Source organism: Dendronephthya gigantea, unplaced genomic scaffold, assembly GCF_004324835.1.
Source record: "Dendronephthya gigantea isolate DGI-Jeju-01 unplaced genomic scaffold, DenGig_1.0 000031F, whole genome shotgun sequence".
NCBI lineage: Eukaryota > Metazoa > Cnidaria > Anthozoa > Malacalcyonacea > Nephtheidae > Dendronephthya > Dendronephthya gigantea.
This window is the reverse complement of record NW_021163041.1, coordinates 967,406-992,478: the sequence shown is the minus strand read 5'-3', so window position 1 is coordinate 992,478 and position 25,073 is coordinate 967,406. Positions and strand designations below refer to the sequence as shown.

The 25,073-nt window shown below is 36.3% G+C and overlaps 6 protein-coding genes across 8 annotated transcripts; 4 read left to right on the top strand and 2 right to left on the bottom strand.

Annotated features, from left to right (window-relative positions):
* Positions 1-574: 574 nt before the first annotated feature.
* On the bottom strand, positions 575-2,089 carry LOC114524428 (palmitoyltransferase ZDHHC23-like). The gene is made up of 4 exons (XM_028545501.1): positions 1,404-2,089; positions 1,217-1,261; positions 925-1,086; positions 575-814 (listed from the first exon to the last, which is right to left on the bottom strand). The coding sequence occupies exons 1-4, from the start codon at positions 2,015-2,017 to the stop codon at positions 601-603; spliced, it is 1,035 nt and encodes a 344-aa protein (XP_028401302.1). The 5' UTR covers positions 2,018-2,089; the 3' UTR covers positions 575-600.
* Positions 2,090-4,264: 2,175 nt separating this feature from the next.
* Positions 4,265-11,990, top strand: LOC114524623 (soma ferritin-like). Of its 3 annotated transcripts, none has more exons than XM_028545767.1 (9): positions 4,265-4,373; positions 7,417-7,475; positions 8,666-8,778; positions 9,171-9,192; positions 9,748-9,839; positions 10,006-10,098; positions 10,456-10,509; positions 10,699-10,926; positions 11,460-11,990. In XM_028545767.1, exons 3-9 carry the CDS (start codon positions 8,674-8,676, stop codon positions 11,616-11,618), a joined length of 753 nt encoding a protein of 250 aa, XP_028401568.1. In that variant the 5' UTR covers positions 4,265-4,373; positions 7,417-7,475; positions 8,666-8,673; the 3' UTR covers positions 11,619-11,990. The 3 variants fall into 3 exon arrangements, with proteins under 3 accessions (XP_028401568.1, XP_028401566.1, XP_028401565.1); XM_028545765.1 differs by having other exon boundaries at positions 4,266-4,373; positions 7,427-7,475; XM_028545764.1 differs by lacking the exon at positions 4,265-4,373 and having other exon boundaries at positions 7,286-7,475.
* A 115-nt stretch (positions 11,991-12,105) lies between these two features.
* On the bottom strand, positions 12,106-15,315 carry LOC114524621 (protein Ycf2-like). The gene is made up of 14 exons (XM_028545762.1): positions 15,172-15,315; positions 14,718-14,815; positions 14,586-14,648; positions 14,434-14,499; positions 13,912-13,968; positions 13,743-13,808; positions 13,570-13,629; positions 13,424-13,453; positions 13,296-13,340; positions 12,918-12,974; positions 12,743-12,808; positions 12,570-12,647; positions 12,408-12,464; positions 12,106-12,302 (listed from the first exon to the last, which is right to left on the bottom strand). Exons 1-14 carry the CDS (start codon positions 15,240-15,242, stop codon positions 12,142-12,144), a joined length of 975 nt encoding a protein of 324 aa, XP_028401563.1. The 5' UTR covers positions 15,243-15,315; the 3' UTR covers positions 12,106-12,141.
* Positions 15,316-17,072: 1,757 nt separating this feature from the next.
* LOC114524673 (soma ferritin-like) lies at positions 17,073-20,747 on the top strand. The gene is made up of 7 exons (XM_028545823.1): positions 17,073-17,114; positions 18,301-18,343; positions 18,670-18,755; positions 19,179-19,271; positions 19,620-19,673; positions 20,116-20,244; positions 20,477-20,747. The coding sequence occupies exons 1-7, from the start codon at positions 17,073-17,075 to the stop codon at positions 20,648-20,650; spliced, it is 621 nt and encodes a 206-aa protein (XP_028401624.1). The 3' UTR covers positions 20,651-20,747.
* A 1,091-nt stretch (positions 20,748-21,838) lies between these two features.
* LOC114524624 (soma ferritin-like) lies at positions 21,839-23,144 on the top strand. Its single transcript, XM_028545768.1, has 5 exons — positions 21,839-22,067; positions 22,137-22,229; positions 22,328-22,381; positions 22,625-22,750; positions 22,868-23,144. Exons 1-5 carry the CDS (start codon positions 21,966-21,968, stop codon positions 23,012-23,014), a joined length of 522 nt encoding a protein of 173 aa, XP_028401569.1. The 5' UTR covers positions 21,839-21,965; the 3' UTR covers positions 23,015-23,144.
* Positions 23,145-23,627: 483 nt separating this feature from the next.
* On the top strand, positions 23,628-24,975 carry LOC114524625 (MORN repeat-containing protein 4-like). The gene has a single exon (XM_028545769.1). The coding sequence runs from the start codon at positions 23,924-23,926 to the stop codon at positions 24,389-24,391; it is 468 nt and encodes a 155-aa protein (XP_028401570.1). The 5' UTR covers positions 23,628-23,923; the 3' UTR covers positions 24,392-24,975.
* The last annotated feature ends 98 nt before the right edge of the window (positions 24,976-25,073 follow it).

Below are 25,073 nucleotides of genomic sequence, written 5' to 3'. Positions count from 1 at the left end.
ATATGTTAAGAAATGTTCAAAGTATTCGCGAAGTATATTTATATATATAGGAATTGATTTGTCGCATAGCGTATATAAACTATAAAGCATAAAACACATTCGCATATGTTAATCGCACCTTCAGCTACCCTACGCCTAGCCTTGACCTAGCTTTTAAATATCTAATAGTATTATCCGAATATCTACATACAGTACTTAGCAAAATACTTTTCGGGACAAATGTTTGTCGAAGTGCGTTCACACAACGAAAATCTAGATCAAATTAAGCGCAGGTCCATAGCAGCCAAAAACGGTTTATCAAATACATAAGAGACAATAGATAAATAGATCAATTAGATCATCAATTGTATTCGGTACATTTGTGGATGAAACTTTTGTCATCAGGAGTTTCGTTTAGCAGACGAGCTATGTGTTATTTGTTTTTGTGCGCCAATATTTGTTTATGTGCGCCAGTTAAAACATTAATATAGAGCCTGGCTCAATGTTCCTAATTTAACCTTCAAGAACTAAATGTACAAACTGCATGTATGTTGGAACTAGGAATGAGAGAAATTACTCCAATGAAGAGCCCAAATAATTTCAATGCCATTACTGAACATATTACGTTTTAATGAATTCAACCCAGTTTGCAAGTATTCCATTGTTATATGGTGATATCTTCAGGCTGGACCAAAACAGTGTTTGGGGTGGCATGTGTCGCCATTCATATGATGTAACATTAAAACTAATCAAGATAATCTGTTGTGTTAATAGCACCATCAAACCAACACCAATAATCAATGCATAGCAGCAACATATGAACACCAAAGCAGAACTAAAAGAAAATGTTGAGGGCAGCTGTAAATGCCAGGAAATAACTATAGTAACTATTTCAAATAACCCTGCTATGGCCATGCTAAGAGTTTTCATTGCACAAGTACAAACCTGTCACTGTCATAAGCCTGAGAACAATCTGGGAGTAATCCAATGTCCCATTTACAAACAAATGATAATGTTATATAACAACCCATAACAATATTGACCAGATACAGAAGTACAGTTAACAGGAAGACTTTAAGATTGTATTGCCCAACACAGGAATCAATCCTAAAAAAGAAGTACTATTGTTGCTTTGTCATCACAGTCACAGAGACCTTAAATAGCCAGGATGCCAATAAACATTTTACAAAATGAAATATATCCTCTTCTCACAGTACATAAAAGAAAAAAATATTACCAAACACAATGATGGTCATACTTCAGCACACATTGTTTACATATTCTGAAATATGATAGTCACATAATTAAAAAGTTGTTCTGTGGCTGAAATTAGTGTTGAATTATATGCATGGCTCATTATATTCATAACTTGCAATCTTCCATGCTCATTTTAATGCATTGATTTGGGATTTGTATCATATTACCTGCAATGCTTTCCTCTAAAAGGAATATTTCTACGGCACTCTCCGCAAAATGTGGAATTAGTTTCAAAGGAATTTACATCAATGTTGGTTGGTTTCTGCCTTGATTGATGAAAACATTTTGATATTGCAATAGCACTTGAAATAAGGATGATATTGAATTGAAAAGTTTGAAAGGGAGCAACACAGTAGAAATACACTGCATAACATCCAATGGTTGATGTTATACTTAGGGACAAAAAGAGCCTTGTTCTCATTTTTAGTTTAATAGCCAATACATAACAGAAGAGAACCATCACTGGAAGTACCATGAACACCACGATAGTTAAAATATAATGCCAGCATGCAATATAAGCTAAAACAGGCAAAAAGATCGGAGGGAATGCACTGCCAAAATCAAATGTTTTTGCCCCGCCGAACCATGGAAAACGGCATCTGTCTGTGAAAGATTCAATTATGGTCGTTAATCTATCAAGTTTTTGAGGATTTCCTTTGATCCAATCATCAACTGATTTATCAAGTTCGTCACATTCGCAGCAAAATGTCAGTAGATGTGTTCTTTGTTCTCGAATATTATAGTATTCACAACAGCATAGCGGATCATCTTCTTCCGCCATATTGATTTTTGAACTATGAAGAACTTCATGTATGAAAATGCATGAGACTATAGTGATTAGATGTTCTGTAAAGGCTAGTTTCCACTCAGGAAAATTCTCCTTTGGATCGGAATTCGGACAGGACAGGAAAATTTCCTTTGTCGGTGAGTTCTCAGGCGGCATTTATACAAAAGGAAACTTTCCTGTCCTGTTCTGTCCGATCCAAAGGAGAATTTTCCTAAGTGGAAACTTATGGCGTCATATATCCGCCAAAATTCAACTTCGTTATTTTATGTTGAACATTCTTTGTTTTATTAGACTTTTTGTATTCTGCATTCAAGTTTGTGTATTACATTCATCTTTGTGTTTTAAATTCATGTTTGTGTCGGTTTTACATTCAAGTTTGTATTTTGCATTCGAGTTTTCGCATTTTACATTCAAGTTTGCATTAGTTTGCATTGTACATTCAAGTTTGTATTTTATCCAACCGCAATCCAATAGCTAACCGGTTTCGCGGGCGCAAGTATGGCGGGCGTGCCAGTGAACTCAATTTCCTCTATTTCGATCACTGATTTCGATTCAATCAGTGGATTCAATGATTTCGATAGAGGTGGTATTTCGAAATGGTTAGTGCGCGCGTGTTTCTCATTGAACTGTAGGTAAAGTCGTTTGTTTATAGTTCATTGGTGTGTTCTCAGTGCGCCGGTGTGTCATATAAAAAAACCAAAATTAAAATACAATAGTGAATTTTGTGTTATTCCACAGCTGAACTATGGAGGAAGTACGGTATTTACTTAATGACGTTGTTAATGCAATAGATAGATATTAGGCCTCTGGTGATGTTTGCACCGATTTTCAACTGATTATTGTAAAGTTAGATAATGTCTAACGCCCACGCCCGCGAAACCGGTTAGCTATTGGATTGCGGTTGGATAAAATACAAACTTGAATGTACAATGCAAACTTGAATGTAAAATGCGAAAACTCGAATGCAAAATACAAACTTGAATGTAAAACCGACACAAACATGAATTTAAAATACAAAGATGAATGTAATACACAAACTTGAATGCAGAATACAAAAAGTCCAATAAAACAAGGAATGTTCAACATAATATAACGAAGTTGAATTTTGGCGGATATATGACGCCATAGAAACTAGCCTTATAGGCTAATTTCCACTCCGGAAAACGAGCAGCGGATCGGATCGGAACGAAAGTTAATCCGCGCGTGCGCCGGCCCGTCTGTTAAAATTTTTGGCTTATATTGATCCGAAAGCGTCCGAGACCGAATTGGCAAATGTTGAAGAGATGTAAGCAATGATATATTCTTCTAACCTCTCTTCTCCAAAATTTGATCTTGGCTTCATTTTCCTTCACTTGTGTATTACATATTTCCAAATCGTTCTTTACATCCACTTCCTCGCTTTTCATTTTGTTAAATTCTTCTTCTCGTTGTTGATATTCCTCTCGAACTGCTGACAGAGCCTCTTCACATTCTTTCATTTTAGCCTGTTGTCGATCAAAGCACTTACTTACACTTACAAGTTACTTATAACAATAGACCTTTTTCATAATGACGTCAAACGCGGAAAGTCTGATGTTACACGAAGTTTCATTGGCTCGATAGTTTTATGGAGCCAATCAAATTTCGTGTAACATCAGACTTTCCGCGTTTGACGTCATTATAAGAAAGGTCTATTCAGGAGCAGCTTACATCGTTATATTTATTACGACACAGAGGAAGGCAGGAAGCATTATATGCTTAACTGTGTTACGGCTTCATGAATCCTGATTTGCGGTTAGAACATGATGGCGGTTAGGGACTGGGTTCTTTTCAAAGAGAAAATAATTCGTGCGCGCAACGTGACGACAGTAACTACCAGCTTGTGATGTTTCCATTTAAGACATCTGGACACGGAACGACAGAACTCTGTCAATTTTTTCCCATTAATTATGAGTTAATTAAAGCACGCAGTAAATAATAGGAAAGCGAAGAGATCAGAATCAGTGCTGACAGGCTTAGATTTTTGTCAGAACATACTCGAAATCATGTGAAGTACGTGACGTTTTCACGCTGACTCCTTCAATTCGAATTCTACCTTTCCATTATTGAGAAAAGTCTTCAAATTAAATTCTAATGTTCAATTAATGAGAACTGTAACATCTTTTTTTCCATGTCCTATTTGGTCCAGGTTGTTAGTAACTTGGTAGTGAATCTATCATTGATTTCTCATTTTCTCCCCTGCCACCCCATGGTGTGAACTCATGTGACCTTATTCATCATTAGGTAAAGTGTTTCGTATTCTCAACTGCAGTGGTCTGTTAGAATACAAGTATTGTGCTCAAATCATCTCAAGTTTGTGTCTAAAAGATCGGTAAGCTATTAGATTGATTACTGCGTGTTGGCAAGTCAGTATGTAGGCAGTTTTTTCATTGACTTTAGAGCTAAAATGCCATTAAGTATTTATGATTGATAGAGTGTCGGTATGTTTCCTGAACGACCGCATTCATTTGGGTTTCGTTGTGGTCGTCGTGGGTTTACTCTAGTGATAATGTCTAACTTATTCGTTTCATCCTTATTGTCAGTGTGCATATTTATTCATTCATAATCAAATTGCGCAATATTTGCTTAAAATTTCTTTATTGCAATGCAATTATATACCGGCAATAAAGTAATTTGGGGTCTTTTGGCTGGCGTATTTTGTATTCAAACTAAAGAAGGTTGACTCATTATAAATAAGTCGCCTGATCGGAAGGTCACAATTGAAAACTGCTGTGTAATAGTATCAGGATCTCTTTGAAGATCCCGTATTATTTATCGATATCTCCAATATCTGCTCCCAAAGTTTTCTGAAGTGATGATTTTGGTTACTGCAACCAGGGTGTGCTTTACAAAAATGTTTGCGCAGTAATCTGCCCTCAAATGAAATCGGCTTTTATTTGTTGTCAACATGTATTTGCCTTGTTGTCATTGCGGACTTGATACTTTAATCAGTTTGATGGCTTGTTGGTGCGCATCGACGTGAGAGGCTCTGGACTCGTGCGCACACGCAAATTGATTTTTTTATTTTCCATACCTGAGTTAGTCTGGATGCCAAGGTCAAAAATGCTCTGGTGACACGTGGCAACTAATACATTCTCACGTGCATGCCGCATGCGTTTGGTTAGTGGCTCGAATCTCGATGTTGATTTTGAACCAGAACGCAGGGGGGGGCGTGTATTCTATCGATACTGTAACATATTACATTAGAATAGGACTAGATTTCTATTTCCTCATGTGTACATTGTTAGGCCTTCATTACTTTTTGAAATTCGTATATATAAATTAATAAAGATGTATGTGTTGACTCATTGCTTACGCCCCAGAGGCCTTGACGTAAAACGAAACTCTACACCTATGATGAACAAAGTGGCAAAACGTTTGTTTTGTTTTTGTTTTTGCGGTATTTAAAAAGCAGCTCTGGCTGCCATACAAACGATATCAGCCGACCTTGGAATATTTGACTGAGATACGATCTTGATTTTGAAGTGGTTTTCTGTCTCTTTTTTTACTTTTTTGTGTTTTTTTATTGTATCATTTGCATTGCATGCATGAGATTGGTGCATTAGAAAAGTTTTTACTTGCTGAGGTTGGAATGTCTGCTTCATATCGTCTGGAACTCTCCTAGAGTAAAGTTAAAAGACTTTGCAACTTTGTAAGAAAACACCACCGAAATATTGAAAAAAAACATGCAATTTCATACTTCCTGTTATTGTACGCAATAGATGTTCTTTCAGGGATATTTCATCATCATTGTCACCGATATACATATTTGTCAATATTTAAGAATACAATAGCTTCAACTGATGATGCAGGTTATATTTCTCGACAAGAGACCTGTTTTAAATGGGATGGGCTCTCAAGGTCACTGACTGAAAAATGTTTCCACCGTTGTTCGTGTAGATGTTTTAGTCAACGTAAAGTTCCTCTGTTCATATCAGGCCAGATATGAAATTGGCGGGCATTTTATTTTAAATTTTCACCAATATGGTCCACGCTCATGACATTAATGAAAACAATGTGCAAACTATGGAAACAATAGGTTTTTTCATGGCGTTAATACTTCTTAAAATTTTGTTGTTCATACTTGCGAGCAAATTCGGGACGAGCAAAGACCTGCAATTAGTATGTGAAGTATACGTAGTAACTTAGCAAGGACAACGAACTCTTAACAAAATAAGTACCTCAACTAGTCCATTCAGTATACAGGTTAGTGGCCCACATTGCCCTATGATTGGCCAAATCAATAGTTCACATAAGTGACATAACCTAGGAAATTCTAGGAAATCTATGTCTAAGACTCGTATAGTCGTATTGCTATTAATTAGGCTAACACTGCAGGTAACGACAAACCATGGGATTCGATCTCTCATTTTTTTTTCTGTAGACCGAGCAACATCCATATTTCTTTATAATATTCTCTGTTTACAGGAGAGCTTGAACCTTGGTGAGGGCCGTGAGGCAAGGGTCTCTGTCGGAGAACTTTCGAAGCGATCAGAAAAAGTGCCCTTTGATAACTAAGTGCCCAAAAGGCTGACCCCTCAAAAATTTGATATGCTCACGCCACAATCTGTCCACCTTAATTTTTTTTCGAGAGTGGTAATATTATAATTGAACGCTTACGCCCCAGAGGCCTTGACGTAAAACGAAACTCTACACCTATGATGAACAAAGTTGCAAAACGTTTGTTTTGTTTTTGTTTTTGCGGTATTCAAAAAGCAGCTATGGCTGACATACAAACGATATCAGCCGACCTTGGACCTTGGTGAGGCAAGGGTCTCTGTCGGAAAACTTTCGAAGCGATCAGAAAAAGTGCCCTTTGATAACTAAGTGCCCAAAAGGCTGACCCCTCAAAAATTTGATATGCTCACGCCACAATCTGTCCACCTTAATTTTTTTTCGAGAGTGGTAATATTATAATTGAACGCTTACGCCCCAGAGGCCTTGACGTAAAACGAAACTCTACACCTATGATGAACAAAGTTGCAAAACGTTTGTTTTGTTTTTTTTTTGCGGTATTCAAAAAGCAGCTATGGCTGACATACAAACGATATCAGCCGACCTTGGACCTTGGTGAGGCAAGGGTCTCTGTCGGAAAACTTTCGAAGCGATCAGAAAAAGTGCCCTTTGATAACTAAGTGCCCAAAAGGCTGACCCCTCAAAAATTTGATATGCTCACGCCACAATCTGTCCACCTTAATTTTTTTTCGAGAGTGGTAATATTACAATTGATGTCACGTGATACAGCCGTATAATAGACCGACCCATCGCACAATTTCCAAATTTCATCGTGTTTACGCTTCAACAGTGTTTGAACGAAACGATATAGAAAATTTTTTAACTTATATCATTTAGTGACGGTGGTTTGTTTGTTATAGTCTTATATAGAACACCAGTATTTGAATCCAATTGATCTTTCTACTTCCTAAAGATAAAGGTGAGCATGGCATGGCATGGTATGGTATGTCATATTAAGTCTATACCGATTATTTAAAATTCATTTTTTGCCAATATTCATCTTTGACTCAACATATCTAACGGTCGATGTTTTTTGAATAATCTCATGCTCACATTTGAGGCTACGCTTGTATAAGCATTCAGTCATTGCTTGATTTGAAATATCGTATGATATGCGCATTCATTTTATGATTTTTATCGACGAGTATAAGGTGGCAAGGTGCATGTAAACCAAATCAATACTGAAACTCATTGCGAAATCGATACTTCAAGGCTCTGGCCTTAATTAGTATAATATATAGTGGCCAAACAAAAACCTTGCACGAACATAAGCGCCAAGCAATCATGAGTATACTCTCGATCATGGTGACGGACCTTGAACTTTTATAAATATCGTCCTTGCGCAGTTGCGCGCCTATATCGACGGGATTTATTGTTTCTTGTTCAAAAAGAAATACAGTACAAATCAATTCGCAGCAACGCGTATAATACAGGATACGCTGGATCCTATTCGTCTAAAAGGCACTGAAGATATAATATCGTGTTTGAAAACATAATATCCTATAAAATATCCTTTGAAGTATTTATTTTGCGAGGTTAATCCTATTCTGCGGGTAGCTTCATCCGGAATTCACGTATTATATGTCAACCGATATGCTTGCCCCCAGGCTAAGGGATTACAACGAGTCAGATCGCGTTGTGGCAAAAAAAACCCCAAGCACTCCCGCTCGCTCGCTTTCTTATCAGCGGACCTCTATATAATAGCTGAATGCAACTTTATATGTTTTCTACTAAAGCGCCTGGGTACAAGCTGACGCACCTGCGGGTTTAGCATGCAAGCATCATAATAAAACATCGATTTCAATACGGGTTACGTTTTTATATGGAATCCAGAGGCAAAACAGTCAAAATGTATTTTCGATAAGTAATCTACAAGAACATTATGATAGGTTCGTTCGTTTTTCGTCCCTTTCTTGAAGTCTGGTGCTAAGTATAAAATTTTGACGACTCGCTTAGGTGGTTGTGTTCAATTTCCCTTCCCTTTCCGTCAAAAGCGTTCCCGAAACCCTTAAAAAATAGTCACTGTCCATTTATCGCTACAGCAGAACAAATCTTTCAATTCTACTACTTGTTTATTTGTTTTAACTGCATATCTTTTTCGTTATCTAGACTTAAACATGTTTCAAAAACTTGTGGTATTGCTATGCGTTGTATGTTCTCAAATGGTCGATGCAGACACCACTAATTGTTCAATCAACAATTGCACCAACTGTTTTATAGAAGTATGTTATGATGTAGTAATAATTGGTAGAAAATAATTTCCGAAAATTACAGCTACTGACTATGAACGAATGTATATCTATAATCTATATATCTATCGTGAAATTAAAGGGGTATAGCTTGTTTTGTCTTGTTGGAAATTTTCATTAAGACTTCCGCCGCCGTCAAATATCTTGAGAAATTAGAGGGTTAACAAAAATCCGTATATTGTAAATGCTTATTGCCTTCTTAAAAAATAGAGAAAAATAATTTTTTGCCGCGTTTCACAATTGGGTCGGTCACAAAGCAAGCTATGGCAAGATTAAGTTAAGAAAGTTGCATGACTTCTTATCTCGACCTATCTACCCCCCGCCCCTTTCCTATCCGTTGAGAAGTAAAATCTATTTCATTTCAGGGGACAAAAAAGGACGCTAAAGGTTTGTGAGATTCAATGAATTATGGACGTCTGCTGCTCATGATTAACTTTTTCCCATCATGCTATATCATATTCGAGTGTCAATTTTCATTTTTCAACTTTATTTGTTAATTGTTACTAAGACTAATAACTTCAGTTATGAAATCACCAATAATTAATTAGTCTAACTTCCAATCAATGCGCAGTATTTTGGTCACATGTATACATCTGTAGCTAATTCTCTATAAAGGTCTTATGAAAATGACCGGTCTGTATGTAATTTACAATGACTCGTGCTACGCTTTCGCCATTGTACATAGGCACCCATGCATGCAGATCGGCCGCTCGTATTTTAACTAGCACTTAGACGAAAAACGTTAAAGTGTTTAACGGAAAAATATCCGTCGGATATCACAACTGGTATCTGAAATTCGTTGTCCTGTTCGGTCGATGATCGGATGTTGCCTGGTAGCAAAGGGCACAGGGCTGCTCCTGGTCTTAAACGTATAAACTTGAACAGTGAAACGTTAACTCCCCTCTTTTTTTAAATAAGTCCTGAATTCGTTTTCTTTATTAGATATAGGACCTAAGTTTGACGCAGAATTAGAATGTGGTGTGAACAGACAGATAAATTATGAACTTTCTGCTCATTATACCTACTTGTCAATGGTAAGTAGAAATAGTTGGAGAACGCAAGTGAAGAACATCTTGTAAATAATATTGTCATTGAGAATTTTCTCGAGGGATCTGCATGGGGCCAGTTGTATGAAAGCCGGATAGCGCTATCCACCGGATAGTGATTTTTTTAACCGTTCGTGTGTTTTTTTCCCTATAGTCATACCATTTTGATCAATACAAATATTATCTGCCTGGATTTAGTAAGTACTTTAAGAAAATGGCCGAGGAAGAACATGAGCATGCGCAAATGGTAAGATTGTATTTTGGATGTATTTATGCTTAGTTCTTACTGTTATTTGATCATAACCAGGGAGCAGCGTGGCAGCGTCTTCAAACTTAGCATCAAATGTGATATAACAACTGCCTAAAATAGACAAAGCACTTCTCGACGTTTCCCGGGTTAACCGACCGAAAGCTTTGCAGTAATATATACTTACGTGGTGTACCTACAAGCTTAATTACTTATCGATTGTCAACCATGCAAACGTTCAAGAATATTATTTGAAAATGTTGAAGCATTCTCGAAATTGAAAAAATAAACGATGAAGTGGAAGAGTTGAGATTTTTCGTACTCCTCCTTTAATTTAGATCTCATTTTTTTTTTTAGTTTATGAAATACCAAAACAAACGTGGAGGACAAATTCGTTTGGGCAGCATTCCAGTAAGTTAAAGCCATCAGTTTTGCTGTTGAAGAACTGGCTTCAAATATACCCTGTACTTGTTCTTCTGAAATGAATATATCGAACTTTCAGTGGCACTGTCAGCAATTCCAAGAGTAAAGTAAAATGCCAATGGTATAAAGATGGGGAAACATAAATAAGCAGAGACTTGATATGTCTATTACATTTAGAAACCTTGTTGCGAAGATGAAAAATTGGGGAAGGGCAAAGATGAAAAATTGGGAAATGTCGAAGATGAAAAATTGGAAAATAGCGAAGATAAAAAATTGGGAAATTGCGACGATGAAAAATGGAAAAATGGCGCTGAGGCAATGAAAGCAGCTCTCCAAATGGAACAGTTTATCGACCACAGTCTACAAGATCTACACAATAAGGCACACGAAAAAGACGATGCTCAGGTTAGAAATGATTTGGTGTTTTTTCTATAACGACGCTGTAACATCTTAACCATTTATGATTTAAAACATTTACGTAAGGCCTAAATTCAACACTACTCTTGACTGTGAATGCTTTGTATTCGCAGGCCGAACCTATATCTTGCACATCCAATTGAGCTTTTACAAATAATTGCAGCTCTTGCGCAAAACTTTATAAAGGAGAGCAATTTGTATCACAATGAAGGTCTGTAGCCTGCGAGCCAAGGCGCTCGCATAGCTCCACTATATTTTTTTAAATCAATTTAGTTACATTTAAAAATTTCTATGAATATCCAATACACTTGTACGCCCAATGTACCCCAAATTAATGTCTTAGGTTAAACAAAATGTAGAGTAGATTCGATTATCAGTTATCACTGTTACCCTCCTCGCATTGACAAGATATAAGCTCTATCCTTTCCAATTTCACAAAGTAAGTTAGTAAGCAACATTAGAACACCTCGCGTTGTTACATATAATAACCTAATTTTAAGAAAATTTCTTTCAATTTTTAGTTCCAAGATTTCTTGGAAACAAATTTCCTGGGCGAACAAGTGGACAGCATCAAGCAAATATCCGACTATTACTATACCTTGAAGAGAATCGGCACTCCCTTGGGAGAGTTTCAATTTGATAAGTTGGTCTTAGGTGGTGGCAAAGACACCGAGTTGTAGACCATTTTACGCATTTTTTGGGGAATATTCATTATACAACAAGCATTTATGGGCTTCATTAACGTAACTAAATTAGCACGAGTTGATTACATTTACGATTTTATCTAAAGTGATTAAGTGAAACTGCGCTGTTTTCGTTTACTCGCCTTTAAAAATTTGTTGATGCGAATATTGATTGTATTTTAATTTTATCATCACATTTAAACGAATTCAAGTAATCGAAGCCATACACTCTTTAATTACAATATTTTTCAGCGAGGGCGCAAAGAAAAACAGACCATGAAATAATAAAGGATTTGGGGCAGCAAAATGTTAATAACGTTATTATTTTGACAATTTTGATAGATTTATTATAAGAGTTGTTGAAGTGGATTTATTCTGGACAGCCATTACTAGAGATTCCTTTTGTTTTTTATAGTCGGGAATGTTTTATTTTATCGTCGAATTCTCTACTAAGATATAAAGTGATTTGTAATTTCGAAATGCCATCGGTAATTGTTTAGGTAAAATTAAACCTGTCAAACTACTGACCAGATGGTTCGTCTTCCTCCGTTTCTGACTTTGGGTCTTCCAATTCTTTTCTAGAATCCTCTTTCTGTTTGATTTGGATCTTTGATCTCTTACTGGTAGATTCCTCTGTTTCTGAGTTCGGAGAATCTTCCAATTCTTCTTCAAATTCTTCTTCTAGGATTTAGAGTGTTCCGACTTGCGTCAGTCTTAGACGAATAATGCAAACTGTATTTTGGTAAATCGTGAAACTGGTAAAAGTTATGTTTGATTTAATCTCACCAGTTGGTTCATTTTCTGAGTTTGGTGAATCTTCCAATTCTTCTTCCAATTCTTCTTCTAGGATTTAGAGTGATCCGACTTGCGTCAGTCTTTGTTGAATAATGCTAACTGTATTTTTGTAAATCGTGAAACTGGTAAAAGTTATGTTTGAGTTAATCTCACCAGTTGGTTCGTCTTCTTCTTTTTCTGAGTTTGGCGAATCCTCCAATTCTTCTTCCAATTCTTCTTCGGAATCCTCTTCTAAATAAAAAGTGATGCATCAGTCTTACAGAGTAATCCTGATTATATTTTGCAAGCGAAAAGCTGGAAAGAGAGTTCTGATTGACTTATCTCACCAATAGGTTCGTCTTCTCCATTTTCTGAGTTTGGAGAATCTTTCAATTCCTCTTCCAATTCTTCTTCTAGGAAATAAAGTGAAACGACTTGCGTCAGTCTTTCATAGTCAGAATAATTCTGATTATGTTTTGTAAGTCTTGAAACTGGTAAGAGTTCTGTTTAATTTAATGTTACCAATTGGTTCGTCTTCTTTTTCTGCGTTGGATGAATCTTTCAATTCTACTTCCGAATCTTTAATTTCATTGAACAAAAAAGTAAGACGTTTGGTAAGTGCATGTCGAATTAAACTATAGTTCAAGGCCCGGTTGTACGAAGGCCTCCCACCAGTAGGTTCTTCTGATTCTGACTTTGGATTTGGAGAATAATTTTTGGAGAATAACATCCCCTAGGATTTACAGTGACACAAATTGTGTTAGTCTCACTGAAACCAGGTTATGTTTTATAGTCCTCTTCTACAATTTAAGGTGACACAACTTTCTACTCGATCCTGATTATGTGTTACAGGTTTTGAAGCCAGTACGAATTCTGGTTGATTTATTTTGGGTTACTCACCAGTAGGTTTGTCGTCTTCTGTTTCTGAGTTTGGAGAATCCCCGTCTACGATTTAAAGTAACAGTCCTGGTTATGTTTTATTAAGGTCTCAAAGGCGGTAGGAGTTCTCACTGATTTCGAGAACTTACCAGAAGGTTCGTCTTTTTCCGAATCGCCTTCTACAATTTAAAGTGATACAACTTGCATTAGTCTCACTGAATCCTGAGTTTCATAATGGTCTTTGACAACTTAGATTTGAATTTTTGACAACTTACCAGGATCTTTGACAACTTACCAGTAGTTTCGTCGTCTTCTGAATTTGGGGGATCTTCCAGTTTTTCTCCACAATCCTTATCTACAATTCAAAGTTATATAATTTGCGTTAGTTTCACTGAATCCTGATGTTGTTTATATAAGTTTCGAAGCCGGGAAGAGTTCTTTGGTTGATTTGGATCTTTGGACCCTTACCACTATGTTCGTCCTCTTCTGATTCTGAGATTGCAGTATCTTCCAGTTTTTCTTTAGAATCCCCTCCTACAATTCAAATGGACACAATTTGCATCAGTCTTATTTTGTATACTTAGAAGCCAGCAGGACTGTAAGATTTTTAGTTGATTTTGATAGGCCGGCCACTCACCAGTAGGTCCGTCTTCTTCTGTTTCTGAATTTTCCAGTTTTTCTTTAGAACCCCCTACTAGGATTCAAAGTAAAATGCTTGCATTACTTCAAACTTGCATTAGTTTTACAGAGTTCTTATTTTGTTTTAAATATGTTTGATTGATTTAATTTGGCCGGCAGTTTAACAGTAGATTTGTCTTCTGTTTCTGAGTTTTGAGAATCCAGATTTTTTCCCCAAATCCTCATCTACAATTTAATTATTTAAAGTGATGCAACTTGCGTTAGTCTCACTGAATCCTGATTATATTTTTTATACGTGCCTGGAAGCTAAGAGTTGTGACTGATTTAGATATTTGTCAACTCACCAGTAGATTCGTGTTCTTCTTTTTCTGGGATTGGAGAATCTTCCAATTCATCTTTGCAATCCTCTTCTACGATTTAAAGTGTTACAACTTCGACCGGTCTCACTGAATTCCTTTTATGTGTTATAGGTCTCAAAGCTGGTAAGAGTTATATTTGAATTATTCTGTGCTTTACTTACCAGTGGTTTCGTCTTCTTCTGTTTTCGAGTTTGGAAAATCTTCAAATTTTTCATTAGAATCTTTTTCTAAGATTTTAAGTGACACAAGTTGCACCAGTCTCGCTGAGTTTTAACTATATATATCTTTTATATAAACCTCTTTGGCCACCTACCATTAGTTTCGTCGTCTTCTCTTTCTGAGTTTGAATAATCTTCAGTTTCTTTTAAATCCCCGTCTAGCATAATAGACATACATGAGACCACACTTAATTGCAGTTCAATTCGACATGCATGCACTCAGTTACCAAACGTTTTGCTTTCTTGGTTTAATGAAACATTTTCAACGGCAGGTGATGGACTTCTTTTGCTGAGGTTATTTGTTGGAAGGATTGCTGCTTCCATCCTTAGAAAAGTAAAAAAACATTTAAGTAGTGAAGTGAAGTTAGAAACGATGTATGTTCCTTTTAGTGTACAAATTTAGCTGCAACATTCCAGTATTATGATAAGTTGCGAACTAAACATCAGGTTGTCAGTCAAAGTTAATTTTGCCCAGAGGAGGCATACTTTAAATTCTGATGCCTGTTATATTGTTGGCTGATATCCTTTGGAGTCTTAGCCAGAAACCCATTGTGTTTTATTAGTTCTAATACCGGGAACTCTGAAGCTCAAAAAAAAACGAATTAAGAAGCCATCCCTTTCGTTACAACACGGATTAATGGAAGTCTTATTTTAAAAGAAAAAAATTTTATGCATGCTCACCACTGAACTTCGCGAGTTAGAATAGAAAAAATGGTCATAACAATCATCATTCGCATTGACATTTTAAACATCTTGCTTTCTTAACGTCGTTCGATGAACTGATGAACTCATTACTTTCTAAGAAGGCATTTAACGATCAGATACCCGTCACTTTCCATGTTGCCAACAAACAAAGACTAAATGGAAAATGGACACTATTTAAAAAAAATTCATTTAGAACTGATCGTTCTTTTCAACAAGGGTATACTAAATTTTGTAGAAGTAAATTTCTGTGGAAAATGCGACGCAATTCATGACTAAAAAACCTTATCCGCTTAGATTTTTTAATTCGTTCTCCTACATAATTTCTGTTAAGATATCAGAAATTGCCTTATGATAACATAATTATATTTGTTTGTGAGCCACAGGAAATATTGACGGGTGTCTAGAAACTGACGTTGATTAAAAATTCTGCCTACTGGAACTAAGACGAAAGTACTACTTTTCGTGGTTTAAGTTACTAAACGTTTAGTCTGAATATCCTGGAGCTGGAATTGTCTGAGATTTTAAACTTTCGACATCTTGTGACCAACAATAAATCAAAACGCATTCACCCGAAAGTAATCATTCTTATTGAAGACATGGTGTAAAAAGTGAGTTAAATCTTTGTTCTACCCGAAGTTCTACCCTTTCGTTCATCTCGGCGGTATTATGTTTTTTCATGAAGGAGCAATCATGTAATGGCGTTACCTCGTTATATCACTCGACCGTACCTTAGAAGAAAGATGGATCATATATACGTAATCTGTGGCCGTACTGCTCAAATATCAATGAGCAATGTGTCAAAGGTTTGTACACGATGGAGCCGTTTTAACTTCAAATTCTCCCAAACACATGCTTTTTCAATCACTATTTGCATTTACTATGATCACAAAACCTTTACAAGACTATCTTAAGGAGGTAACACCAAAATCGAGACTGCCTACACTGTGTATATTATAGTCAGCCCTACTTTTGAGCAATCATCAGGAACTATTTTTGAGTCAGGATGTTTAATTTCAAACACTGATCATGAAGCAACTAATAAGGTCACTCTTTGCGATCACAGAGATACAACGAATAAGCAAACATTTGCATTGAACTAAAGAAACCAGTGCTCTGATTGGTTATTTCCTGATGTGATCGGCACTTATTGGCACTCACGTGACAAAAACGATGGCATTGTCAAATACTGTGAGAATTTGTGAGAACCAATTTACTTTTCTAACTTCTTGAATTCTCAGCAGCAGTGGCTGTTAGAATATCAGAATATAATTTTTTTCGTTTTCTCAAGATAGGTAAGCTATTATGAAATGTATGTTTACATTGAGTAACATAAGTCTGTAGACTATAGCTGTATGATTTGGATTGTTTTGCTATAGAGGATCGCCTGCGTGTCAACTTAGTTAATTTAGCTGGGTTTTAAATATTTTTATCATTTTGTGTAATGTTGAATACCAACATCAATTGATGATGTTTTATATCTGATTACATGATTAGAAGGTTGTGAAGACGAGAAGTGATTAAATTAAGTTAATTTAGCTGAATTTTAAATATTTATATCATTTAGTCTAATGTTGAATACCAACATCAATTGATGATGTTTTGTATCTGATTGCATGATTAGAAGGTTACTTATGAAGACGAGAAGTGACTATTGATTGCGAGAATGCATGTAGCATGAGATCGATATCTGTTCAATTTACGAAATTAATACCGTCCTCTAATTATTGCGTTAACAGGGAAGGGGGTTGGTACACAATGTTGGGGAAGGTAGACCAATTCCAAGACTATTTTCCTCTATTAAAGGGATGAAAGGGTCTAAACTTGAGTCAATGCAACAATATATACTGATATAGACTCACGTGAAGTATGTGTTCAATATGTGTGGGTTTGAAAAAAATGAGCCATTACAAATTTTATTGGTAAGATATCAAAATCATTGGTAAGAGAAAATCCAAACGCGGAGAGATTTAACAGGATGATATACCTGCACGAGATGTTTTAACGTAATTTGAAGTATCCGGCATTTTTGCTTATCCGTATTTATAGACAAGAAACCATTAAATTGCATATATTGAGAACTGTTTACATGTCTAGCACTGTTTATACACCGCAGTCATACGTCAATGAGCATTGCGAAACTGCACTAATTCATCATTTCGTGTTTAATTAAGTGCATTTGTTGGTAAAAGGGCTTATAAACCGATGATGCTGCAGATCAGTTTTGTCCATGTGAAGTATCTTTACATTTCATATCTAGGTGTATTGCTTCAGTATTTGCCTGGTTATATCTTTGGTTATTGGTTATCTCTGAAACTTATACCCTTACTTCTGAAGCTTTAGCGACCCTGTAGTCGGAGTGTCGGAAAAATTGTCTTCCCGGAGAAATCAATATACCAACTGAATCTTAGCCTTAATTCCTTCCTTTTCAACTGATGTAACACAGTGCATAGTATGACACGTATTATCGGGTTCATTTGCTGGATCATCCTGAAATAATATTGTTGAAAGTACCCTCTCCTTACAAATAAACTGAGAAAATTAGTCAGTGCCCGAGGAAAAAACAAAGGTTACAACTGAAAATGTTTCACTTCAGTATTACAAGAGTGATATTGTGATGATTTTATTTTTATAGTTTCAGTTTAGTAACAAGGTAACAGAAAGATGCCTCTTAAACTCGTAGTTTTATTTTGTGTTGGATGCATTCATTTTGTGAGTTCAGTCTGTTCAGCTGTATCGACTAATGGGTCGACCACCAACGACTGTTTCCCACAAGCTGTAAAAGCAGTACGTATATAAAGATATTTATAGTTGTGAGTAAACTGGGGAGCCGATCACTTCTTCTTCCGCCATGTTGTCATTCACCATCCTAATAAGCTTGGGGATGAACTGAACACGCCTCCCTTGTAAGCCTAAAGATACATTTTCTCGAAGGGCGTTACATATATTTCAAGAATTGAGCAATAGGAATTAAACTCGAATCATTAAAAATCCTTAATCTATGTCGTGTTCTCATTTTACGACTTAGACACACCTAACCATAACGTGTTTATAAAGACAGTTTTTAACGATTAATAATACTCTATAACTACCATATTTCCATTTCAGGAGGATAATTGGAGGTATGATTCTGCGACCGGCAAGACTCTTGGTTTGTTGTTGTTTTTTTCTGTGTCTCTGGTTCTTATATATTATATACACGCAAATATTTTGTTATCCCAAATTGAAAAAAGGAATGCGGTTACGCGAAGCCTAATTGAGCTTGTTCCCTTCATAAATTGTTTGAGTTTGCTGTTCACGGTATATAGAAGCGATTAAATAGGATATATTAATGGTCGACAATTAAGGAGAAATGAAGGCTACGTCCACATTGACAACTCACGTTTCATATCATTATCAGAACAATTGATCTTCTGACATCATTGTGCATTGCTTTTATAAGCTTACTTACAACTTTGTCTGTTTCGTTCACGTTAGGACCAATATTTGACAGCGAGTTGGAAAGTGGTGTGAATGAACAAATCAATTATGAACTTTCTGCTCATTATACATACTTGTCAATGGTAAGCGCCATGATGACAAAAAGCTTGAAGCCCTGAAAATCCGTAGCTAACAACTAACTATAGTGACCAATTGCAAACACTACTTACAAGTTTAAAAGCGTGCCTATATGTAATAAGCAAATGGGTGCACAAGACAATCAGGCCCGGAGCTACGGGGGGGTGTAGGGGGGTGTCACACCCCCCCAGAAAGTTTATTCTTAGGTTTAGTCGGTAAAATTGCTATTTTAGTCGGCAGACAAACATACTGTTGACACTATGGACCGATCCAATATAAACTTGACAAAGTTTCATCCAGAGTGTAATCGGTACAAGTCCGTGGATCAGTTGGTTTAGATTACCTTACACCCCCCTGTAAAATATCCTGAGGACGGCCCTGAAGACAATATATTGGTTTAAAACTGTTTTTAATTTTACTACGTTTAGTCATATCATTTTGACCAAGATGAGTATTACCTGCCAGGATTTAGCAAGTTTTTCAAGGAAATGGCAGAGGAGGAACACGAACATGCGCAAATCGTAAGATTCTATAACAATTGACTTAAAGCTAACCTTTCGCAGTGTAAATATGTTTCATCGGTTGTGTTTTATGTCAGCGTACATGTGTTTTCTTTTGTTATGTGTGCTGTATGATGTTGTAGTTGTAGGGGCGTGACTAAGGAATGATAATGGGGGGGGGGGGGTATTCATATATTTCAATTACAAAAGAAATCCGTCGGGCAAAACTAAATATATGAGTAAACACATATCCCCCTCAATTATCGTTCTAGTTACGCTACTGGTTAGTTGTCTTGGCCTGTGATTCATTTTTCTTTATTCCTTTCTCTTCTATTTGACACTGCACTTTTAATTCACTTTATTTTGTAGTTTATGAAATACCAAAATAAACGTGGAGGAAAAATTCGGCTGAACAGTATTCCTGTATGTAAAATTCGACCTGTTTAAACAGTACTAGCTAGTTGAAAAAATTGCCAGAAATGGAGAAAACACGATTAATTTAACGAGAAATGCCACCAGCAAACACTTGTTCGTATAAAATCGATTGTTCAGTTGCCTCACGCTCTGCAAGGAACGGGCAGTTTCTTTTTACTTTTATTGATATATTTTGACTTTAGATGGACAAATTTGCCTAAACATATGCTTACGGAATTGCTACTATTGCTTTTTAAAGAGGCATTTTTTGCGCGCTCAATATTTAAAGTTTGGAGTGCCAACCGGCTTTGAATGATCCAAGACTAAATCATGTATTCTCATTCGAGTATGCTAAAAATTAGCCTACTCGAAAAATGATCTAAAATTGTTTCATTGAACGTGAATGTGATAAGAGGAATCAAACGGCACCTGATTTTTTCATCATATTTAGAGTCCTTGCAACGATGGATATTGGGGAAATGGGACAGAGGCAATGAAATCAGCGCTTCGTTTGGAACAATTGATCAACGAACATCTAATCAATTTACATTCCCTTGGAGAGGAAAAAGCGGAGTCACAGGTTAGGTCCTAGGTGCACCAGAATCTTACTAAGTTTAGGTATAGTTTTGCATGGTTTTGCACAATTTTGACTTCCTATACCCAGATTTTAATCAAATCACGGTACATTCTGTGTTTGGGGGACATAAACTACCACAGACGCCAAATAACTATATAAAAAATTAAGGCGGTTATTGTCACTATCAACATTTCACACGATGAGATTGTTTAATTCATAATAAATTTCGTTTCAGTTCCTTGACTTCTTAGAATCAAACTTTCTTGGCGAACAAGTGGACAGTATCAAAGAAATATCCAATTACGTTCATATCTTACGGAAAATCGACTCTCCCTTGGGAGAGTTTCAGTTTGATCAGTTGACTCTTGGTGGTGCCTGTGGCCGACAAGAGTGCAAGTCTAGAACATAGTTGATTTGTTTTGTTATTTTTTAGTAGATATACATTGCAACAATCATTGTAGGGGATAAATAACATATTAACTAAATTGGCAATTAGTTAATTTACGTTAGGGATAATTAGCAAATTATCGATCTGTTAAGTGTTAATAAAGTTTAAAATTTAATTGACTCTTAAATAAATCTTTTTCGCCATGAAATCGTGTCAAGTGTCCAAAGCATATGATCTGAGCTGACCATTTATAACAAACCGTTTGGAAAACATCGTCAATAATTAGGCGGTGTCACGCACACCACCCCTCCCCCCCCCGCCACGCCCCTGTAAGCAACATTCCAAAAGTTGCACCTCCACCTTTGGATCTTAATAGCACTTTCAAAACAAGACAAATTGGTAATCAATAATACTCCAATTGTCATGACGCGACGAGTGCTTAGCCGGTTTGTTATGAGGAGAAGATATGCGCAGAACGGGCTTTACGTCATCTTGGATTATCACTTTTTCTTGCAATGGCATTATCGCATGTTTGGCAACAACATAGTGTAGATAGAAAAGCCTGGCTGGCGAGGTCGAATATAATATATACTGACTAGTCTTATGGAGTAGGCCTAAATTACAAAATACGGACGGAAAAAGTTAAAAAAAAATAATTTGATTAGTTACTGTATTTGTGAAAGTCGTCCGTTTTTCATCGTTAGGTGTGTCTGGCGTTCGTAACTATGGTGACTGCACATTCATACTGGGCAACTCTTTTTTCACTCAGAATAACTTGCCTAGTAATACGATAAGAATATTGCTATATCTCGTCGATTCATTGCGTTTCCACAATGCCGGTAGATACAAAGCTGGTTTATTATATCATTATTACAATATAGAAATAAATATAATTATTTTTGATATTTTTAAACTTCTATCTGCATTTTAATTTTTTTTCCCACTTCCGATCCTCTTTACACAGACGTCCTTTTTACACAGAATATGGATGCTGTGATTGCTGATTCATGATCATTCGTCTTGGCACAAATCTTGCATAAGTTGCATACCGGTAACTGTGATGCATGGAATGTGCGCATGTGTCATGATCATGAGATAATCACCAGATCATCGCTCTGAAAATTATAACCAATCAGAAGCCAGATTGAACACGTGACTTGAGTTGCTTTGATCACGTGTCACGGCTGTTAAAAAGCGGGTTACATCGCCTTCTCTTCCAAAATTTATCATTCTAGTCGGATATTGTTTTTGCTTCAACAGTGTTTGAACGAGACAATTCTGCTATTTCGAAGAAACTTTGATATTATTAATTTAAACCCTTGAAATTGCTTTGAAAATGCTTGCCAGGTGTCGCCAAAATTACCATTCTTGCAGCGAAGCAGAAGTCAACAAGCAAATCAACTTGGAGTTGTATGCAAGCTATGTGTATTTGTCCGTGGTAAGAAACAACATTCGATTCCGAAAGGTTTGAAACACGTTTGATTTCACTAACATTTCTTTGTTATAGGCCTACCATTTTGACCGTGACGACGTTGCATTGAAAGGATTTCACAAATACTTCAAGAAAGCCTCTGATGAGGAAAGAGAACACGCTGAAAAGGTACGCTTTCCTTGCGACACGAATCGTCCATGTTTGAATTTTAACTGCGTCATCGCGTTGGCACGCCATATTTATTTTATATTTTATTTCTAATTTAGCTGATGCAGTTTCAAAATCGTCGTGGTGGTCGTATTGTTTTGAAGGACATAAAGGTAGTATAAAAAGTACAAAAATTGGTTTATTATAAAACCGTAAATTATAATTGTTCAATGTTTAAAATTACGTAACGTAAGCTTTTATCAAAGTCCAATAACCTAGAGTTCCATATAGCCAAAATGTGTTTTGTGCTTTAACTATGAAGAATGAGATAAATTTTGATCGGTCTGACTCTGTTAATTTTTTGGTAAATTGCTATTTGAGAACCTGACAATTTGGTGTGGGTTTGATTTGACTAGAAACCAGAGAAAGATGAATGGGGAAGTGGACTGGATGCCATGAAGACTGCATTATCTTTGGAAAAGACCGTGAATGAAGCATTGTTCCAGTTACATGAAGTTGCTGTCACCAACAAGGATGATGAGGTCTGTTGTTGTACCCTAGAGGCACTAATCTCTGCGAGAGAAAAATTCAACCTCCAAATATTTTTCATGCCTTTTTAACATTAGTAAATGCAGCTAAAATTTTCTTTTTATCTTTAGATGGCTGATTTTATTGAAGCCAATTACTTGCATGAGCAGACTGATGCCATCAAGGAATTGTCAGACCATATTACCAACCTTGAACGTGTTGGCGAAGGCTTGGGTGAATTCCAATTTGACAAGCTCACATTGGATGGTGATGACTAATTTCTACTTTGTTGATAAACTGAATTCATGTAACCAGGAATGATTGAATAGCTTAGTAACAATATTGTGATGATCAAGGAAAAGTGTAAAAGGGATTAAAAATTATTAAAGCATTTGTTGTTTTGTGTAATGCTTTTTATGATCTCCATTTGGACAATTTTTCCAAACATTTGATATTACCCTTTTTCTTTAAGTTCAGTTAACCACAATTTGACAACTGTCCTCATAGATGGGATTGGCAAGAAGTTTCTAAATGATAAATTATATTGATTACATACATTAACAGCTAGCCTGCTTACAGAGAACCAAAATGTTCAAATCTAGAATATATGTCCAAAGTCGTAGAGGTTGGGTATTACAGTCCCTCTGGCTGGTCAGAATTTTAGAAAGCCCCACTCACGAAGTCCCCCTCGTTTATGCAAAAATATGCAGTTAAGCCACCCAGTAAAGCGTGTTTATATTGGATAAAAAGGTGTGGCCAACTGGCTTGATGAAAGCATTGAAGAACATGCGCAGTATTGTGACATGCGCCGACGATTTGTTCACCCCCCCCCCTACGCAGAGTTGTATGATTATGCAACCGTTCATCTATGTTATGTAACTTTAAAAAACAGGTCTGAACTGAGCAGATTTATAGATCAATATTTATAAATCTGTCTATATCTTATCCTCTAAATTCTCAAGTTTTAACTTTGTATCATCCGCTTTCTTTCGCAAGTTTGGGATAAAACAGCCGAAACAGCCTGTTTCCGGGCTAGTCATGCCTGCTTGTGTTCGGTTATTTGCCATTTTGCCTATTTGTTCCTTTTGTGGCCAAGACAACTGTCAACAACACAGCAAGCGATCAAAGACCGTGTGAATTTTTTATATGTAATGATTCAAACCTTTTAAGTTTACTTTATCAATATCATGCCCAACTCAGCTAATAATGTTCCAACTCAGTCATTTATTTACCCTGTTGGAGATAGCTACACCGGCACTTGGGACGAAGAAGGGAGAAAACATGGTGTCGGAAAACTGAATTTGACTAATGGCTCTTTCTATGTCGGACAATTTCGTCATGGTTTATGTTCGGGTTATGGTGTATTAAAACTACCTGACGGAGCTCGATATGAAGGAGAGTTTATATATGGTAAATTTCACGGAGTTGGAATCTACACCCGCACTGATGGAATGAAATTTGAGGGTGAATTTTTCGAAGGTGATGTGCGTGGTTTGGGTTTGCTTACATTTCCTGATGGTACCCATGGTATTCCACGGAATGAAGGCAGATTTGAAGGAACTAAATTTTTGGGACATGCCAAAGCTGAAGCAGTAGTGATAAAAGCAAGGGAAGCTTCTGTTAAAGCTTATCAATGTTCGGACCATAGCAAATGAGTTTTACCATAGAGCTCACTGCTTATTACTTGCATGAAAACGAGGCTAGTCATATTTTCTCTTCCTAATGTTTAAAAAATTGTTTTTTCTTTGGGTCTGTTAAAAATGAAGCAAAAGAGCCATTTTTTCAGTTTTCTAAAGTCAAAATTTAAAAGTAAAAAAATTTTTGTCAGGAGAGAAACTGTCTAGCCTCCCTTCACAAAAATTGCAGCAGATCCTTGCTCTTTTGTAGTGGATCTTTTCTATATTGAAAATGTACTCTGTGTGTCTGAAATATAACAACAGTGATTTATCATTATCAATATTTATCACCTCATATTTTGAATACAATGACAAGGTTTGATGAACCACTTATTATATTATTTGTATTGGTGCATTGGTACTTGCTTTGTTCATCTAGGCTTTGAACCTACCACTGTGTGGTGGAGTTGAAACTAAAACTAGGATCCACTGCATTATATATTTTAAATAAAATAGGAGTATATATTCCATACTGGCAATATTCAGATTAACATAACTTCTATGAGCTATATAGTCTAGTATTGAGAGAGTATTAACAATCAAATCCAAATGTGACCAGCCATTACACCCATGATTAAAAGCTCCCTGTGCTGAGGGTGCCAATGTATGACAACTAGACACTATATGATTGTACTGACAAATTCCTCAGAATGGCTCTACT

Excerpts from the sequence above, each read along its gene's own strand:
- LOC114524428 (XM_028545501.1), bottom strand. The coding sequence starts at position 2,017 with ATGGCGGAAGAAGATGATCCGCTATGCTGTTGTGAATACTATAATATT. Across the intron at positions 1,087-1,216 it reads TATGACCATCATTGTGTTTG|GATTGATTCCTGTGTTGGGC; the intron begins GTAATATTTTTT and ends CTTCTTTTTTAG. Across the intron at positions 815-924 it reads CAGGCTTATGACAGTGACAG|TTCTGCTTTGGTGTTCATAT; the intron begins GTTTGTACTTGT and ends ATTTTCTTTTAG.
- LOC114524623 (XM_028545767.1), top strand. The coding sequence starts at position 8,674 with ATGTTTCAAAAACTTGTGGTATTGCTATGCGTTGTATGTTCTCAAATG. Across the intron at positions 8,779-9,170 it reads GCACCAACTGTTTTATAGAA|GGGACAAAAAAGGACGCTAA; the intron begins GTATGTTATGAT and ends ATTTCATTTCAG. Across the intron at positions 9,840-10,005 it reads ATTATACCTACTTGTCAATG|TCATACCATTTTGATCAATA; the intron begins GTAAGTAGAAAT and ends TTTTCCCTATAG.
- LOC114524621 (XM_028545762.1), bottom strand. The coding sequence starts at position 15,242 with ATGTTTAAAATGTCAATGCGAATGATGATTGTTATGACCATTTTTTCT. Across the intron at positions 12,975-13,295 it reads AGAAGACGACAAACCTACTG|ATTCGGAAGTAGAATTGAAA; the intron begins GTGAGTAACCCA and ends ATGAAATTAAAG. Across the intron at positions 12,809-12,917 it reads AAAAGAAGACGAACCAATTG|AAGAAGAATTGGAAGAGGAA; the intron begins GTAACATTAAAT and ends TTTATTTCCTAG.
- LOC114524673 (XM_028545823.1), top strand. The coding sequence starts at position 17,073 with ATGTGTGGGTTTGAAAAAAATGAGCCATTACAAATTTTATTG. Across the intron at positions 17,115-18,300 it reads AGCCATTACAAATTTTATTG|GAGGATAATTGGAGGTATGA; the intron begins GTAAGATATCAA and ends TTTCCATTTCAG. Across the intron at positions 20,245-20,476 it reads AGGAAAAAGCGGAGTCACAG|TTCCTTGACTTCTTAGAATC; the intron begins GTTAGGTCCTAG and ends ATTTCGTTTCAG.
- LOC114524624 (XM_028545768.1), top strand. The coding sequence starts at position 21,966 with ATGCTTGCCAGGTGTCGCCAAAATTACCATTCTTGCAGCGAAGCAGAA. Across the intron at positions 22,382-22,624 it reads TTGTTTTGAAGGACATAAAG|AAACCAGAGAAAGATGAATG; the intron begins GTAGTATAAAAA and ends TGATTTGACTAG. Across the intron at positions 22,751-22,867 it reads TCACCAACAAGGATGATGAG|ATGGCTGATTTTATTGAAGC; the intron begins GTCTGTTGTTGT and ends TTTTATCTTTAG.
- LOC114524625 (XM_028545769.1), top strand. The coding sequence starts at position 23,924 with ATGCCCAACTCAGCTAATAATGTTCCAACTCAGTCATTTATTTACCCT.